This window comes from Ranitomeya imitator, chromosome 3, assembly GCF_032444005.1.
Source record: "Ranitomeya imitator isolate aRanImi1 chromosome 3, aRanImi1.pri, whole genome shotgun sequence".
In the NCBI taxonomy this organism is placed as follows: Eukaryota; Metazoa; Chordata; class Amphibia; order Anura; family Dendrobatidae; genus Ranitomeya; species Ranitomeya imitator.
In genome coordinates, this window is record NC_091284.1 from 255,171,255 (window position 1) to 255,190,643 (window position 19,389).

General features: G+C 40.7%; 1 protein-coding gene across 2 annotated transcripts in view; it reads left to right on the forward strand.

Annotated features, from left to right (window-relative positions):
* ACACA (acetyl-CoA carboxylase alpha) overlaps window positions 1–7,528 on the forward strand; it is a 575,142-nt gene extending 567,614 nt beyond the window's left edge. For both annotated transcript variants that reach the window (XM_069756397.1, XM_069756396.1), the window contains exons 55-56: window positions 3,661–3,797; window positions 7,278–7,528. In XM_069756397.1, coding sequence (XP_069612498.1) covers window positions 3,661–3,797; window positions 7,278–7,404 — 264 coding nt within the window. In that variant the 3' untranslated portion in view covers window positions 7,405–7,528. The remainder of the gene's footprint in view (window positions 1–3,660; window positions 3,798–7,277) is intronic.
* Window positions 7,529–19,389: the final 11,861 nt, after the last annotated feature.

Here is a 19,389-nt window from a genome sequence, read left to right on the forward strand (position 1 = left end):
CGCTCCCTATCACCCTAGATGGGTCTTTCCCTCTTGCGCCATCACGTACATAAGCCCTGTCTGATCCTGCACCTTGCCCTGGCTAGTGTGCAGGGCAGTAAGACACTAGGCAGTAAGACACTTTTTTGCCATAGTACCTTAAATGGTTGACATCAGCCTTCTCTTTTCCATTAAAACACCTGTTTTGTCAGACAGAGGCTTTTGCACATATTATGGGGTTATGGTGTTGCTGGTATTTTTGTATTTGTTAAGAAGCAATCATCTACTTTTCTTTTTTTATATCTCAACAATAATGCCAGGCTGATACTATTTAGCAAGGCTGGATATACTATTCCATGTCCATTATCTTTTACAGAACATAAATTTGCTAAAAATTGTTTTTATTGAATGATACCATACTCTAAACTCATTGACATCAAGATTTTCTTTTACAAATACCAGAGACTTCTGCTTTTAAAGACCGAGCTTTGTGTTTAATTACCCAAACAAAATTGCATAAATATGAATGAGCACTAATGGTAGTAACTTGGCTTGGTGGTACGCAAAACAAACTGATTTCTAAATGATTTGTACAGAAAATGAGGAGTGAGAGTAGCCATTAGGTTTTAAACACTCTTAAATGATAATGTGGTCATCCATCCGTCAAGATGGAAAGTTGGAAACTGAAGGATAACTGCATGAAATGTCTTGCCTGTAGATGTAAATGATCTTAATGTTTTAACTAGGTATTGCGGGCATTGTTATACGGAGTCCTACTGCGATTTATGTATAAATGTATATAATTTGAGGATTTTGGTATGCAAAATGATCAATCTCTATTTCTAAAGGCCTACTTACACGGCCGAAGGAGTGCCAGTCGTGGATATAACAATTCAACCAGCATTAATTCAAAGGCCTGTGTTTGGGAACAAGCGTTTTTACATTTGTTTGGTCAATTATCTGCCCATGTAAAAGGGATTTTACAAGGGACATCTTGGGGTTTTGTGTCTTTTCTGTTTTGTTCCTTTGTTTGTTTTACAGTGTAGTCTACAGTCCTGTTGTTGCAGTCAAATGCAAGCCCCCCAAAATCCAATAGGTCCATTGGGGTTTACTGGTATTAACTTGAAAGCGAACTTATTAATTCAGTGTGAGGTAACGTGTCTATAAAACCTGGATATTTAGGATATTGTGTACCTACCGCAACACAACAGAACTATACAAGCTAGAAGAGATTTCATGGCTTATATGGCTTTACATTTTGTTAAAGTATATCACTTGGAATAATAATACACCTTGTTCCAAATTATTATGCAAATGCTGTTTTTTTCTTATTTTCCTACATGGTGAATGCAAATGAGTCAGTATAATGATCAAATCCACCATCGTAGTGTAAAAAAAATTTTATTGGGCAAACCTTCCAATGATGTATATGCGCTGTGTCAGCACACTGCGACTAATGAATACATGAGCTCTACTATTGCTGTTAGGGTATGTGCACATGTTCAGTATTAGGCAGCGCTTTGGACACCACACATGTCCGCTGCGTCCAAAGCGCTGCCGGCTATTGAACGAAGATGACTGCACATGTGTTCATTGAACTGTGCGGATTCACCGCGTCCAATACATTGTACGGGTTACATTTATCTTGCGGAGACTGAGTGTCTCCACAAGATTAATAGACGTGCTGTGGTCTGGAAAGACGTGCTGCGTTCTGGAAAGACATGCCGCATGAGCATCTCCGCAGGGAAGCCACAGGTGCCGGTGCGGTGCACGCATAGTGGAGATGGGATTTCTTGAAATCCAATCCACTATGCTCTAACATCTGGCCGCTGCAGGTTGGACGCTGTGTTTACTAACCGTGGTAACGTACCCTAAACGTTAAAAACGTAATGTACTTAGTTAATGGTTTTCGATCACAGGACATCCAACCACGTCAAGGTGTGCCTCTTATGGTTCCTAACCACTATATGACCTAAAAAGGAAACCAGGCATGGCTCGCAATTAAACCATATCTGCTTGTAAGGACTGTTTAGGGGTGGCCGAATAGAAGGTTTATGCACAGCTGCAGTCCTCTGGAGGATCCTACACCTTGAGGTTCACATGACTCCAAGGGCACCAGCAGCTTCAACTACCTTTTTGCTGCTTTTATTTTAGCAGCTGCTCTCTTAATACAATGAATTTGTCTGGCAAAAGCCTTTCCTCATTATGCCTTTAACTGCACAAACCTGTCTGTGCTCTGTATCAGCCACCATTATCTAATGTTATACATTGTCCAAGGCATTGCACCATTTTATGTTTTTTGGCAACAGAGAGAGAATTTTTCTTTCCCATATTGCTTGAAACTCATGGCCTGCTTAAATGGAATCTGTCAGCTAATTTTGCCACTATAAACTGCTGCCACCACCATTAGGGACTTATCTACAGCATTCTGTAATGCTGTAGATAAGCCCCCGATGTAACCTGAAAGATAAGACAACTTATTATATTCACCGGGGGCGGTCCAGTCCGATGGGCATTGCAGGTCCGGGTCTGGCGCCTCCCATCTTCATGCGATGATGTCCTCATTCTTGATTCTGTTGCGGCTCCTGCGCAGGTGTACTTATTTGCCCTGTTGATGGCAACGTAAAGTACTGCAGGTGCCAGGCCTCTCTGACCTTTCCCAGCCCCTGCGCACTGCTCTACTTTGCTCTGCCCTCAACAGGGCACAGAATCACACCTGCGCAGGAGCCGCGACAGAAGCAAGGAAGAGGACATCATCGCATGAAGATGGGAGGCGCCGGACCCAGACCTGCGACGCCCATCGGACCCGGACCGCAGGGAACCGCCACGGATGAGTATAATCTAACTTGTTTTTCTTATCTTTCCGGATACATCGGGGGCTTATCTACAGCATTACAGAATGCTATAGATAAGCCCCTAATGGCGGTGGCCACACTTTATAGCGGCAAAATGAGGTGGCAGATTCCCTTTAATATTGTGGAATGTCGCCCTCAAGTAATTTTCCATTAATTGGGCTCACCTGGCAAACTAATTTTCACAGGAGATCGAGATTAATTTCAGCAATCCAAACAGTCCTGAGACAGAATACCATCTGTGAGTTTATTTTAAAAACAAAAAAATTACATCTTTATGACACTTAAATCCTATTAGCATAATTTTGAATGCAGTATAATACAAGAAGCTTGATTATTAAGCCCAATATTCCACTAACCAGACTTAGGTCACCAGTCCAGGTCTCAGACTAGTGGATTTTCTAAATAACACTAAAAAGAGATGCCTTGTGTCCTTAATGACCGAAAAAGGACCCAACTTTCTCACAAAAGTCAGGTTGAAACTTCCATGTTGTGGGACCCCATAACTCTCTTCAGCCATCCTCACTGTGATAGAGGGAGATCGCACAAGTTCTCGCTCATTGCTGTAACACAGCGTTGCTGTGCGTTTTACTAAGCTGTCGTTGAATGGTGACCTCATTAGAGCGGTTACCGTTCATTATCAACTCAGTAAAGTACGCGGCAGCGCTGGGTTACAGTGATGAGCATGATCTCTGACCATTCTGTGGCTGCCCACTCTCTTCCTAAAAAGGACAGCTGGTGGTAGGTATTCTGTAAAAATATAATGTTGTAATAATTTGCAAATGAAGGAAAGTACAAGACACTAATAGAAATATGTTTGCATTTCCAGGCTTATCTATGGGATAATAATAAAGATGTGGTGGAATGGCTGGAAAAACAATTGACTGAAGATGAGGGGACCCGTTCTGTTGTTGATGAAAATATCAAATACATTTCAAGAGATTATATCCTCAAACAAATTCGCAGGTATTGAGTTATTTTTTATTACAAATAATTCTACATCTTCAGGGACAATTTATTTATTTTTAACTTATATGCATGTATTGTATTTTGATGAAAAATAATTAAACACTTAAGCATGATATGACTATTAAGGCTTTTTGCTTGGTTGCTCATTGCTACTGCAGGGCAAAATTAACTTAGGCTGTATTCACACAGAAAGATAATCGTGAACGTGCGTTCTTAGTAATGCCTGTTTTACCCAGTGAATGCTCTTAATCATTCTACGAATGTGCAAAATGGTTGTACGTTGCGTGAAAAGGTCTTTTGCACAGAGCAAAAGATTGTCGTTATCAGTACATCATCCTGTGTAAACAGGACGTCCACTGCAGAGAACAATGGCAGCCTATGTGCACTGAGCCATCTATTACAGATGGCTCGGTGTGCATTGTTTAGTGCTCTTTAAGGTTTACCATTCACCGGTTGTTTTTATGCCGCTTGTTGGTCGATGCCAGTGGACCCTAAGAATCTGCAACAGCTCATTCAGACAGGGCGTTTGTAACTTTTGTTTCCTCTCCTCATAGCTGAACTTGAAGGGAGAGCTGAACTTTCCCTGTGATCATAAGCTGAGAGGAGCTCAGTAAAAGACAGATAAGAGTCACAAACTGTCAGAATGGTCTGAACTCACTCTGCAGCCAAACAATAGATAATGTAACACAGAGGCTACATGAAGGAAACCGTGCAAAATGTGTAATTAAACCCAATTGCCAAAATACATATATTCAAAAGGAACCAGTCATGTCCCCAAGAACTATTAGCCTACAGATATAAGGTTAATCTGCAGGCTAATAGCGTTCTAAAGCTTCCCAGTCACTGCTCTAAAAGTATGGCTACCAAGAGGAAATGACTTTGATAAATCCCGGGAGCCTCCGCAGCTACAGTCACTTCTCAGTACACAGGGAGAGGTGGCACATTGAGTGACAGCCACTGATGCACTGCAGAGATGTCTGTTAATGTGCCAGGACGTGCTTCCAGCCACCTCTCCTTGTGTACTGAGCAGCTGCTTCGGGCACAACTCTTTGACTGAAAGCCGTCGGCGACAAAGGATGAATAAAGTTCACATTCTCCTGGTAGCTGGACTTTCTGTTCAACAGCCGGTCACCTTCATAACACTATAAACCTGCAGGCTAATAGCATTTGGGGACATACAGTGCCTTGCGAAAGTGTTCGGCCCCCTGGAACTTTTAAACCTTTTCCCACATATCATGCTTCAAACATAAAGATACCAAATGTAAATTTTTGGTGAAGAATCAACAACAAGTGGAACACAATTGTGTAGTTCAACGAAATTTATTGGAAATTCAAAAACTGAAAAGTGGGGCGTGCAATATTATTCGGCCCCTTTACTTTCAGTGCAGAAAACTCACTCCAGAAGTTCATTGTGGATCTCTGAATGATCCAATGTTGTCCTAAATGCCTAATGATGATAAATATAATCCACCTGTGTGTAATCAAGTCTCCGTATAAATGCACCTGAACTGTGATAGTCTCAGGGTTCTGTTTAAAGCACAGAGAGCATCATGAAGACCAAGGAACACAATAGGCAGGTCCGTGATACTGTTGTGGAGAAGTTTTAAGCCGGACTTAGATACAAAATGATTTCCAAAACTTTAAACATCCCAAGGAGCACTGTGTAAGCGATCATATTGAAATGGAAGGAGTATCATACCACTGCAAATCTACCAAGACCCGGCCATCCCTCTAAACTTTCATCTCAAACAAGGAGAAGACTGATCAGAGATGCAGCCAAGAGGCCCATGATCACTCTGGATGAACTGCAGAGATCTACAGCTGAGGTGGGACAGTCTGTCCATAGAACAACAATCAGTCTTACACTGCACAAATCTGGCCTTTATGGAAGAGTGGCAAGAAGAAAGCCATTTCTCAAAGATATCAATAAAAAGTGTTGTTTAAAGTTTGCAACAAGCCACCTGGGAGACACACCAATATGTGGAAGAAGGTGCCCTGGTCAGATGAAACGAAAATAGAACTTTTTGGCAACAATGCCAAACGATATTGGCATAAAGGCAACACAGCTCATCACACTGAACACACCATTCCCACTGTCAAACATGGTGGTGGCAGCATCATGGTTTGGGCCTGCTTTTCTTCAGCAGAGACAGGGAAGATGGTTAAAATTGATGGAAAGATGGATGGAGCCAAATACAGGACCATTCTTGAAGAAAACCTGTTGGAGTCTGCAAAAGACCTGAGACTGGGGCGGAGATTTGTCTTCCAACAAGACAATGATCCCAAACATAAATCAAAATCTACAATGGAATGGTTCACAAATAAACATATGCATCTGTTAGAATGGCCAAGTCAAAGTCCAGACCTCAATCCAATTGAGAATCTGTGGAAAGAGCGGAAAACTGCTGTTCACGAACGATCTCCATCAAACCTCACTGAGCTCGAGCTGTTTGCCAAGGAAGAATGGACAAGAATTTCAGTCTCTCGATGAACAAAATTGATAGAGACATACCCCAAGCGACTTGCAGCTGTAATCGCATCAAAAGGTGGCGCAACAAAGTATTAAGGTAAAGGGGCCAAATAATATTGCACTTTTCAGTTTTTGAATTTCCACAAAACTTTAAAATAACCAATAAATTTTGTTCAACTTCACAATTGTGTTCCACTTGTTGATTCTTCACCAAAAATTTACATTTGGTATCTTTATGTTTGAAGCATGATATGTGGGAAATGGTTGAAAAGTGCCAGGGGGGCCGAATACTTTTGCAAGGCTTTGTAAGTTACCTTTAAAAAAAAAAAAAAAACAAAAGCCTGAAGTTGTCCATATTTTTTAAATAAAGCAATGGTTCTGTCAGTTGAGCATAAATTGCCATTTCTAGCTTTCAGTAACGCTAGTGGCGTGTTTATTTTATTATTGTCCTTCCTTTTAATAAATGCAGAAACCTTTGTGCTTTGAATATTATTTTATTTTGCTTTTTAGTATAGCTGTAGCATATTCTAAATTTCTTAGTAAATCAAAACATTTTTTTTTATGTAGACCAGTCCTAGGAGGTAAAAGTAGAAAAGGGAGCGGATAGATGAGGGGTCAATGATGGGTGCAGAGGATGCAATCTCTGATATTGATTGTTCCAGTAGTGCTGCAAACCTTGTTATTCCAGGGATTATTGGAGACCTAATCTGGATTATAATTTTCACCATGCCTGATATCATCATATTAGTTTTCCTTATTGTTATCTGAGTAGTTGTATGGCCTGCAGCATTTCTCCTACTGAATCCATCTCTTGGCACAGGGCACTATTTAATAAAATGTCAGTATAGGAATAAGTAATTATCCTGAAATAAAGTATGAATGTAGGTATGAGTCATTTGTTAAGCCTTCATTCATCCTGTGCTGTATTTTTGCTTTGTAGAATTCCTCTTTTTCTTTTGTCTCGTACAATAATTGTGCTCATTTATAATCTGTTACTATCCTTACAGCTTGGTGCAAGAAAACCCAGAAGTTGCCATGGATTCAATTGTTCATATGACACAACACATTTCACCCACACAGAGAGCTGAAATTGTGCGAATTCTGTCAACCATGGATTCCCCGACATCTACATAGAGCTCTGTTCGGAGTTCAACCTCAACATGTATGACTATTCTGTTTCGGAACGAAGAAACATTCTAGAACGATGAATAACCTTTTAAAATTCCATTTAATTTTATTTTATATATAGGCACCTCTAGTAGGATATGTAGCTTGAAAATGAGGAAACGTGCAAATCTGGCATCTCAGTTTACCATTTTTTAAAGGAGCTTAGTCTACTGGAGAAATCCAAATGTGCAAGTGTCCTAGATAAAGACCATAATTGACTCATGGCTTGGGAGCATTGGTACAATGGCTTAGTTTGCACCAAAATCTTTTGTCAGGGATACTTGGAGGATAGCATGTAAGCTTTGGATGCTTGTGGAGGAATTAGAAAAAAAAGTCAAAATTTGTGTGTTTGCTTCATTGGGTGTCTTAAAATTATTAAAATAGAAAGGCTAAGGATTGTGTTACCACTTAGGGTACCGTCACACAGTGCAATTTTGATCGCTACGACGGCACGATTCGTGACGTTCGAGCGATATAGTTACGAGATCGCAGTGTCTGACACGCTCCTGCGATCAGGGACCCCGCTGAGAATCGTACGTCGTAGCAGATCGTTTGAAACTTTCTTTCGTCGTCTAGTGTCCCGCTGTGGCGGCATGATCGCATCGTGTAACATATATCGTATACGATGTGTGCATAGTAACCAACGGCTTCTACATCGCACATACGTCATGAAATTATCGCTCCAGCGTCGTAGATTGCAAAGTGTGACAGCAGTCTACGACGCTGGAGCGATATTGTTACGACGCTGGAGCGTCACGGATCGTACCGTCGTAGCGATGAAAATTGCACTGTGTGACGGTACCCTTAGGCCTTTCCTTGTCATTCTAGTACAAGCTATACCATAGAGATATGCATCTTTTATCAGTGTTTCACTTTAAGACCTAATTCTAAAGGCCCCTTCACATTAAGCGACGCTGCAGCGATACCGACAACGATCCGGATCGCTGCAGCGTCGCTGTTTGGTCGCTGGAGAGCTGTCACACAGACAGCTCTCCAGCTACCAACGATGCCGGTAACCAGGGTAAACATCGGGTAACTAAGCGCAGGGCCGCGCTTAGTAACCCGATGTTTACCCTGGTTACCATCCTAAAAGTAAAAAAAAACAAACAGTACATACTTACCTACAGCTGTCTGTCCTCCAGCGCTGTGCTCTGCTCTCCTCCTGTACTGTCTGTGTGAGCACAGCGGCCGGAAAGCAGAGCGGTGACGTCACCGCTCTGCTTTCCGGCTGACCGACGCTCACAGCCAGTACAGGAGGAGTGCAGAGCACAGCGCTGGAGGACAGACAGCGGTAGGTAAGTATGTACTGTTTGTTTTTTTTTACTTTTAGGATGGTAACCAGGGTAAACATCGGGTTACTAAGCGCGGCCCAGCGCTTAGTTACCCGATGTTTACCCTAGTTACCAGTGAAGACATCGCTGGATCGGTGTCACACACGCCGATCCAGCGATGTCTCCAGGGAGTCCAGCGACGAAATAAAGTTCTGGACTTTATTCAGCGACCAACGATCTCCCAGCAGGGGCCTGATCGTTGGTCGCTGTCACACATAACGATTTCATTAACGATATCGTTGCTACGTCACAAAAAGCAACGATATCGTTAACAATATCGTTATGGGTGAAGGTACCTTAAAAGCTTGGCCAATGTACACTATTGTATTATGTTGTATATGGGAGTGTGAATCTCATTTTTTTTGACAGCGCTATGGCTTTAACCCATCTTCTAACTACTGTTACCAAACCTGACTTGAGGGGACACATGTACATGGTTTGTGTTGGTTGTCTATATGCAGTGTAAGTTACAGTAGTGTATGCCATGGCCATTGCTGAAAATGATATAGTCTCCTTCAACTTTATAGTTACACTAAGCTCCTCTGTAAATGTAAAAGAATTATCATGAAAGCTACGTCCCTGTATATTGCTCACGTCAGCTGGACAGACAGGAATCCATGTTGGCTTGGTGATGGTGGCGGCTCTCTTTTCTTTTCACCCAGAAACATGCAAAATAAACATGTTAAAAAAATAGAAGCAGCAGCCAAATATTAGCAAAAATAGTAGCCAGCTAGTCCTTTTACATATACTGTATAATGGACTTTTTGTTGTGATATTGTATATGAATATGGAAAATTCCTTCAAAACAAGCATTGTATGCTAGTTACACTTTGGTGATGAAATGTCCACAACTACATGTATCTATCTATAGATATGTATATATCTATATAGATGGTTGTGTGTGTGTGTGTGTGTGTATATATATATATATATATATATATATATATATATATATATATATATATATATATATATATATATATATATATATATATATATATATATTATATATTTATATATATATATAAATAAAGAAAGGAGGCAGCACTCACCGTCGTTCCGGGGTCTTTATTCACAAGCATGTAAAAACATTGCGGTTCGGTAGAAGAGGTGAAGACAACGTAGGACTACAGCCGTTTTGATGGCCGTTTCACCTTGGACCCGTGGAAGCGCTTGCAGCGCAAAACGGTTGTAATCCTACATTGTCGCCACTGCAATGTTTTTACCTGCTCGTGAATAAAGAATCAACGCCCAGAACGGCGAGTGCTGCCTCCTTTCTTTTTGGACACTTACACTCTACTTTTTTCTAGCTGGCAATACCGTTCAACGGGTCTCTCCATACCGGTTGTTTTAGGAAATATATATATATATATATATATATATATATATACACACACACATATACACATTATGTGTGTGTATGTTTATAAATATGAGAGAGGCCTCTATATTACTATTTACATATAGATATATATCTGTATTCACGCCTATGGGCCCCTTGTTTAATTGTTACCATACACCGGCCAAAAGAGGCTAGTGTCAGCCTGAGACAACAAGCATATTTACTAATCATCAGTTGTAAAGTCAGATATATGCTTCCTCCTCCCCAGAATCTCATGTCCCAGCATCTCATTACTAGAAATAACAATTGTGTAATACTCATTGACCTTTGTAAAATAACACTTCTACACATCACATTATACAAATGCGTAGTGAGAAATGTGTCAGTGCCTGTCGGAGCCATGTCAGCACTAAATTAAAGGACACTTCAAATGTTTAAAATGTATCAAATCCATCTCTCCATGGAGTATTAAACACAATTTATTTTCATTTGCTCAGGTGACTGCATCTCTTGTCGGTGGTTTCTGTGTCTCGCTGCCACTCATAAGTATCGGTAGCCCCAGCAACAATGAAATAAAACTGTATTTAATAGTGTGCAGAGGGAAGCGGCCTCACACCCAGCACATTTAGATTTCAGAAAATATATCACGGATAGGTTAGAAGACATTTTTAAAGGGGAGCATGACAATTCCCTGCCATAATTTGGCAGAGATGATACAAAGTGAGGAAAGAATGACGTGGAATAAATATGTTACACTCATTACTTGGCTGCTAAATCCTCAACATAGACTTGGCAAAGCAGAAATAGTGTTAATGATCTCCTGAATGTAGACTGTTCTATTCTGATTTATTCCTGACTACAGAAAACGGTTAGCCGAATCCGCAAAGCACGAAGTAATGGCTGGCACATATTCGCTGTTCTGAGCAGCACACAGGCAATAGAATTTAGAATCTGGTTATGACTGTTCTGTTTTCTGTATTTTGAAGAGGCTTTTTAGTTTTTGTTTTAGCAGTGTTCTAGTATCTCAGTGTTTGTAGAGATTTATTTATATTTGCTGACTTATATATATATATTTTTTTTTGGATGTCATAATTGATGTTTTGTTCCCCTCCACCATTATACCTTAACAGGCTGTGTTCTTTCCATTGTTTAACTTCTTTGCAGAATGTCTTTGTTCTCCTTTTATGACGCTTTAATATTGATACATATTGCTTTTTCCAATCTTTTCACGCTCATTGACTTATAGTGATCACAGTGAGCTTGTTGTAAGCCCTGTTATAGTACAATGTCGAGCGTTACCAGTGTTGAAGGGGCTTGAATTATTCGCAGTTTACAAGTTTGTACTTCCTAAGATCTGTCATCATAATCTTCAGTGGGATCACTACTAACTAAAATTCACCTATTTTGTTGTATTCCGACAAGACATAAACCCCTGTTGTAGAATAAACATTCCTAGTGGTGTGATGTTCTTTTAATGTCTGTTTTTTAGTTTTTGATATCTTACACGGTTACCAATACCTTTTATCCTGTATTATATAAATGAAAGATGCAGTATTTGCCCAGATACTCCAGTCAGATCTGAACTTTGATGGCCTGCTGCATGTTCTGCTCTGGGTTATGATGTGACTTGATGCACTGATATTCAGTTTTGTGTGACATGTGTCCAATTTCTAGAACGATTTGAAGTTGCAACTTGATCATAATTGATTTATCCTGTAAATAACTGTGACAGGCCCTCAGTCACTTACGTTTAGGCTGATCGGTAGAAGATCTCCAACTCGAGAAGTAATCCACCACTAAATAGAGTTCGCTAAACACTAAGTGTTCTAAGTCAAGAGCATTAGAAGTAAAGCGCATTCCAAGCATGTGGTGCGATATTGATTTGATGCTCACAAGAAGACGGTATGAGCATTTAACACAGAGCCACTCATAATAACAGTTATTGGGCATACATAAAATTGCCTGCAGATGGCCATCCCTATAATTCAGGATGGTAATGGTACAGATTAAGCTTTTTGCTTAGTTTGTATTGACTTTTTATCTTATCAAAGCCTGTTTTGACAGTTCACCAGATGTATGGTATAATAAAGTAATGGCATATTTGTATTGATCTAATAAACCAGGTTGTTTGATGTATCCTGATGTGTCAATAATTGCATTGATGAGTCTTAATGTAACACTCAGAATTCTGCTGGCACCACTGTAAATGTGTAGGATAGCAGTAAATACCTGTGCCGTTCATTTTGTGTGAAGTTTCTCTTGATGGTTAATCCTTTTTTGTAAATTAGTGTAGGTAATTTTTTTCTGAAGGCGCTTAGACACTACATTGCCCTTGACATCAGCAGATATACAGTAGGTACATTTAAATGGATGTATTGAATAATGTTGACCAGTAATATGGTTTTAAGTAAAGGCAAAGCAACACTTATCCCAGACTTGTCTTTTAGACCATATGTTGTATTCCAAGCAAAACTTCTCTCTTAATGGAAGTTGTCATGGAGCATTTTGTGAAAGGCACAAATATTGAAGAGTATTTTTCGAACAATAAAAAGCTTTATATATATATATATATATATATATATATTCATCAATATTCAACCAACAGGTATCCAGTCAAATCTCTCAAACAAAGGATGCCCTAAAATGGTCAAAATAAATCACTTTTTCCGAAAGTTTTGAGAATAAAAAAATATTTTCTCATTTGCGCATGCTTGACATTTGCCCACTTCACATGAAATCAACCAAAGCATTTTGTGTGAACCAGACATAAACTTTAATTTTGGATAATATTTTTAAACCATTTCACAGCTTAAACGTAAAATGTTGAATAACATTTTTTTTTACTCAACTACCTTAAGTTAGACTTCATTTTCACAAGTATATGTCATTTTGGCTTCAAATATACAGCTAAGTCATGATGTATTTTTATATCTGTAGAATGGTCTTTTTATTTTCTGTATATATTGTTTTCACATATAGGTCAATAAGTTAAAAAAGTTACTTTATATTTTATGTATTTTTAATTGGGAAGTTAACTTAAAAATGAATAAGAATAATTCAATTTTTCTGTCTGTATTTATATATATTTTCCTCTCCATTTGAATACAAAACTAAACATACCTTATGTTGAGGTACAAAGAATTATCATGTTTGTGCAGAGAACAGTAAGCCAGTTAGAGATTATAGGGGATTGCTAATTTTCCGCATTGGGCAGTGAGCGGCGCTAATAATATTGTCAGTCACCAGTGACACTTGTTCCCAATGTGGACGTGAGCAGTGCCAAAGAACCCCACCTTCCCCCATTTTTTTAAGGGTAATGTATGATCAGACAATTACATTTTTTGTTTAATAAAGCTTTAAGTACATCGCATATTATAACATTTTTTGATAGGATATGATAAATTTTAAAAAATATATTATCTATACCCAAAAATTAAAAAACGGAAATCGTTTCTTACTGGTCGCTAATCCTCATTTTAGACTCTTTCTATTCTTTACAGAAAACTTTTCAGCAGTCTCATGATCATTACAGACAGGATTACAGTAAAAGAGAATATGTCAGTATGCAGCACATAAAGCATAATCCACCATTCTCAATATATTCTTCAGTACCACTACGTATGGTCTAAAGTTAGTTTATTGCTACTAATTTGCACATGGTTTTCCTGAAAGAAGAGGCAGTATAAGTCTAAAATTGGGCCTAGTGGCTTGAATGAAAGTTACAAGATTTCTGAGTATTTTCTTAATATTGTCTGTGATATGAAAAAAAATTAACAAAAATTTTAACTATCGTAAGTTTTACATAAAAACCTTATTTAAAAATGGTAAATTTTCTGATGACACATTACTTTCAGTTCTTGGTTCATGAGTGTCTGCAGACTGCAGATAAATTGCAGAGTTTTTATATAATTTATCTATACACTAATTGTTTAAACTGATGTTTCAATAATCAGAAAGCATAGAATTAAGATGTAAATGTAAGTGATTACACACGTTATTTCTGGAAATACTGGAATTCTATACAGTGTTGTACTTATTGCAAATACCTCAACAGACAATAAAAAAAAACAGTTTACCTACAATGTTTGAAGTATTCTTTATTAACAAAATAAAATGCAAGAATAATATATATGTAATAATTGAAAACAATCTACATAGGTCTCATATTATGTGCTGATTATTTTAATAAAAATCTTTATGGAGGTTAAGGAACCTGTCACTTCCAAAAATGCTATTATCCTTCAGGTGTAGTGGTTTTCTGCAGGTAAATAGCATATAATCATGTCAGGCAGGCTAACTGGAAGCACGGCTAGAGCACGTTTTATGCTCCCTGCAACCTCTCGCTTCCAGTAATCGGGGCAGTGCAGGATGCCATTAGTCACTGTGCGCTATACTGTAGTCTAGCACCCTGTTCTGTACAAATATGCTGCAGAGCAGGCTGTTAGTCAATGTATTCGGTAGTGATATCTGCCATGCTCACTGGGTAATTGTAAGGAAGTGGACAAGAGAGAAGAATACCGTTAAAATTGATGCCTAGCTGATTAATTGCAAGTGAACACTGCCATCTTCTGGTTGGAGGCAAAAGTGAAAGAATTATAGTAGTAGGAACCTATTAGTGGGAAACTATGTTCCCAGAGGAGGAGATTAAAGGTGAGACCAGGTTAGGTGACATCTTTGTCGCAGTTACTTATTATAAAAGGCCTGGCTGGGCCGAGAAGAGGCAGTTGTCTCCAAAACCTGTACCATTACATGTCGTGTGGCTTACAGCCACCATCACCACAGAAGGGTCCGAGAGCGGTTAGATGCCGGAGAAGGGCTGAGTTGTGAGGTAGATCTGCACTCAGTGCTAATAGAAGTCCGTAACCAGATCAAGGCTATGGAGATGATCCGGCTGTAGCAGAGGACCGTTCCTGTGGGCCATTACTAAGGCAGGATGATTTTGAACAAGGAGGTTGTTTATCCCTTGTGAGGGAAACACCTTCCTCCCCCAAACTGGCAATTTATTTATTTAACCTTCCTCCCCTGATGATTTGGAAAAATGAAACGCGTTGGGAGGCCACGGGGATAATCTTTGATGCTACAATATCCTAATGGTGGGTTCTTAATTTTACGGGGACTGAATTATACCCGTTCCCCCACATCTTTTTGGGATCAATTTGAAGCATCTTTTTGGAGCCGTCCGTGAGAGACCAGGAGGAACCTATGTACATTATCTGGGTGAGACTGTTCCAATACTTTAGCAAATGTCCTTTGTATCTATGGCTGCCATGCATTATATGATACCTATTTATTACAGCTAGACTGTGTTGGTCATTGAGAGTATAAAAGAATAGTTGCATGAGGCCAAAGGTCAATGCTTTATTATTGCTCAAATTGTAAGAATCCATGGGCCTAGTGACTTTGGAATTCATTTGAGTAATCTCGGATACACCCATGAAAGATAGATATATAAGTCTGGGTGTATATCTGGTATTGTTTGTAATTTATGTTTGTCTTGTTGTTCTTGTCTAAAATGGTTTTAAATACTAATGTTAAAAGTTGAATTTTATTTAATTTAGTACCACATCTGCCTTGCTGCTTACAACCTTCTGGGATTGGTAGAATTTTTTCCTTTATGGGCCATTACTACCAGCGTAGACGTATGGTACAAGGTGTGGGTTGGGGCGTGCTTCAGGGAATGGAGATGTTAACAAGCACACTGTATACCCAGTGACTCGCATATCTAGGACTTGCAGCCTAGCTGGAAATACCGGTGACCCCCGCTATGGCCAGTGTAGCAATCAGAGGTGTTTACAGAGACTTCGACGTGGACTCCTTATTTGATGGGAGTTGAAGCAGAGGTTTTAACGCTGTATTTAATAGTACAGAAAAGCTTTGATTCTGCATTTAAAAATGCAAGTGTTTTTTTCATGCATTCTTTTTTTTCTTTTTTCTTTTTTCTTCACAATAAGCTAATAGAGAAAAAACATACACCAAACCGCCGAGTTTGGCAGCATCTTTATACGCACAGAGGACGAAGATTTTGTAGAATCGCATCCACTTTGCTTTGACATTTAAGCCGTATTCACGTCTAGTGTAAATGCTGCATATTTTCTGCTGCTTTTTTGCACAAAAATTCTGCTGTGTTTAACTGTCTAATAGTGTTGAGCCACCTCTCTAGTGTTCGGGTTCGGTTCGTCGAACAGGGACGTGTTCGACGAACACCATCGAACCCCATTGAAACCAATGGCAGGCAAACACAAACACATACAAACACATGGAAAACACATAGAAAACACCTTAAAAGGTGTCCAAAAGCTGACAAACTGCTCAGAAGACACAACAAACACATGGAAAAGTCACAACTACATATAGTCATGTGAAAAGAAAAGAAGTGGAGGAGTAAAATGAGGAGGAGACACAGATATAGGCATGTCATGCCCTTCTAAAATCAAGAAAGGCTGGAGTAAAAATGTAAACTCACTCTACCAACACCCAGACGTCTTGACAAAAAAAAGAAATATCTTTAGGTAGAATGGCGGCGGGTCCATTCATAACACTTTCCTTAGAAGATGTAGTGGTATTCCCGTTGGGAGTTGTGCCAAAAAATGAACCCAATACATTCAGACTAATCCACCATTTGTCATATCCAAGGGGCAGGTCAGTAAATCACAACATCAACGCGGAACCAAGTACAGTACTATGTACTGTACCTCCTTTGACGAGGCAATCAGGCGGGTCAAGAAGTTGGTAAGGGGCACCCTAATGGCCAAAACAGACATTGAGGGGGCGTTCCGGTTACTATCTGTGCCTCCGAATAGTGTCCATTGGGCTGCTTCTATGAAGGAGCATACTACATAGATCGATGTTAGCCCATGGGGTGCTCCATATCTTGCTCACTATTTGAGGCGTTTAGTTGCTTCCTCGAATGTGTTGTCATGGACATTTGTAAGGCAGCACATATTAGCCATTACCTCGACGACTTCTTATGCCTGGGCCCAAAGGATTCGCCACAGTGTGAAAACACGCGGTAGTCCACCTGTGAGAAGGAGAGAGCTGGATGGAGAGTGGACACCCCAGAGCTGAGGGGTTAGATTGAGAAAGAAAGAAGGCGGTGTAGCTTGCTTCATGGGTGGGGTACTGTGCTGAGTAGCACAAAATGCTATTAGGTACAAAACGATTTCCTGGGCTAGATGCAGTTAAAAATTAGTAATTAGATCAACAGGCTGTGTAGCTTGCATCATGGGTGAAGTACGCTGCTGAGTAGCACCAAATTCTATTAGCCCCAAAAGGATTTCCTGGGCTAGATGCCATTACAAAATAGTAGTTAGGTAAACAGGCGGTGTAGCTTGCTTCATGGGTGGGGTACGCTGCTGAGTAGCACCAAATTCTACTAGGCCCAAAAGGATTTCCTGAGCTAGATGCCGTTAAAAAATAGTACTTAGGTAAACAGGCAGTGTCGCTTGCTTCATGGGTGAAGTACGCTGCTGAGTAGCACCAAATTCTACTAGGTCTAAAAGGATTTCCTGGGCCAGATGCCGTTAAAAATAGTACTTGGGTAAACAGGCACACCACCAGTAGCACTGAACACACGTTCAGAGAGAACGCTGGCTGCGGGGCACGACAAGATCTCCAAGGCGTGAGCGGCGAGCTCAAGCCATTTTTCAAGTTTGGAAGCCCAAAATGAGCAAAGGTCCAGTTCCACAGTCATGGCATCGATGTTAACTTGGAGAGATACTCTTGTACCATCCTCTCTAGGCGTTGGCTGTGCGTCAGACTTCTTGTCTCCTGTGGCCTTGCAAAGGATGGTCTAAAAAAATCTTGAAACGATTGGAAAAAATTGCTATTACCACCAGATACGATGTTACTGTTACGGTTTAAGTGATGACTCAATAGTCCCACGGTTGGCAAGTTAGAACTCAGAGATTCACTACGTGCACCACTGGTGTTTTGTGGAAAAGCAGATGTTAGATTCTGTAACAGTCTCTGCTGATACTCCTGCATGCGTGAGTCCCTTGAATTATTTAGCAACCCAGTAGTCGGCATCACTTCGGATTCTGACAATCTGAGGGTCATGTTGCAGGTAGTGCAGCAAGAAGGCACTCATGTGTTTTGCGCATCCAGGAGGACCAAGTCCTTGTTGTCTTGGTGGTGGCGAGGTGAGAATCATGCTTCCTTCGTCAGCCCTCTCCCCCAACCTCGCACAACAGAAATTTGATCAAGGTTTCCCTCATCTGATGTGTCTTCCATGCCCCCAGTGCCAGTTCATCCTCCACTTCTTCCTCGCCTTCTGCACCTTCCTCAACAGTTTGGCTGCTACCATGCGCCCTCGGTAGTCCCTCTCCCCCAGCCTTCAATGCCAGCTGCCTTGGTGCTGCCAACCTTCTTGACCTTGGAGATATGATCCCTTCCGCATACGACTACTCCTGTTCCTCCTCCTCCTCTTGTTCCACCAACTGACTCCGAACACTGTGTAAGGTGTGCTCCAGCATGTAAATCACCGGAATGGTCATGCTGATAATAGCATCGTCAGCACTAAACATCTTCGTCGCTATTTCAAAACTGTGCAGAAGGTTGCATAGGTCCCTGATCTGAGACCACTTCTGCAGCGTGATTTGCCCCACCTCTTGATCTCGTTGGCCCAGGCTATATGTCATAACGTATTGCACCAGGGCTCGTCGGTGCTGCCACAGTCGCTGCAACATGTGCAGAGTTGAATTCCACCGTGTGGGCACATCGCATTTCAGCCGGTGAACTGGCAGGCCCAACGACTTCTGTGGAGATGCAAGTCATCGAGCTGCGGGATGTGAACGGTGGAAGTGAGCACACAGCGACCATGCCCTCTGCAGAAGCCCATCTAGTCCGGGATAGTGGGATAAAAATTGCTGGACAACCATGTTCAAAACCTGAGCCATACAAGGCACATGTGTGACATTACCCCGGCGAAGGGCCGCACCCAGGTTTGCAGCATTGTCGCACACAGCCTTCCCTGGCTGCAGGTTGAGTGGAGACAACCATTGATGGAACTCGGTCTCCAGAGCTGACCACAACTGAGGAGTTGTGTGACTCACATTTCCCAGACATTTCAATGTAAACACTGCCTGATGCCATTGAGCCCTGGTGACAGCATAGTGAGGAGGTGTGCAGGATTCCTTCTGCGCAGTTACAACGCGGGTGGCATTACCAGACAGGCTTTGGGTGCAGGTGGAGGACCGAGAGGAGGGTGAGGAGGCAGAAGCAGTGGAGGAACTTCTAGATACAGAGGATCGACGAGCAATTCATGGCGACGGCAAGACTTGG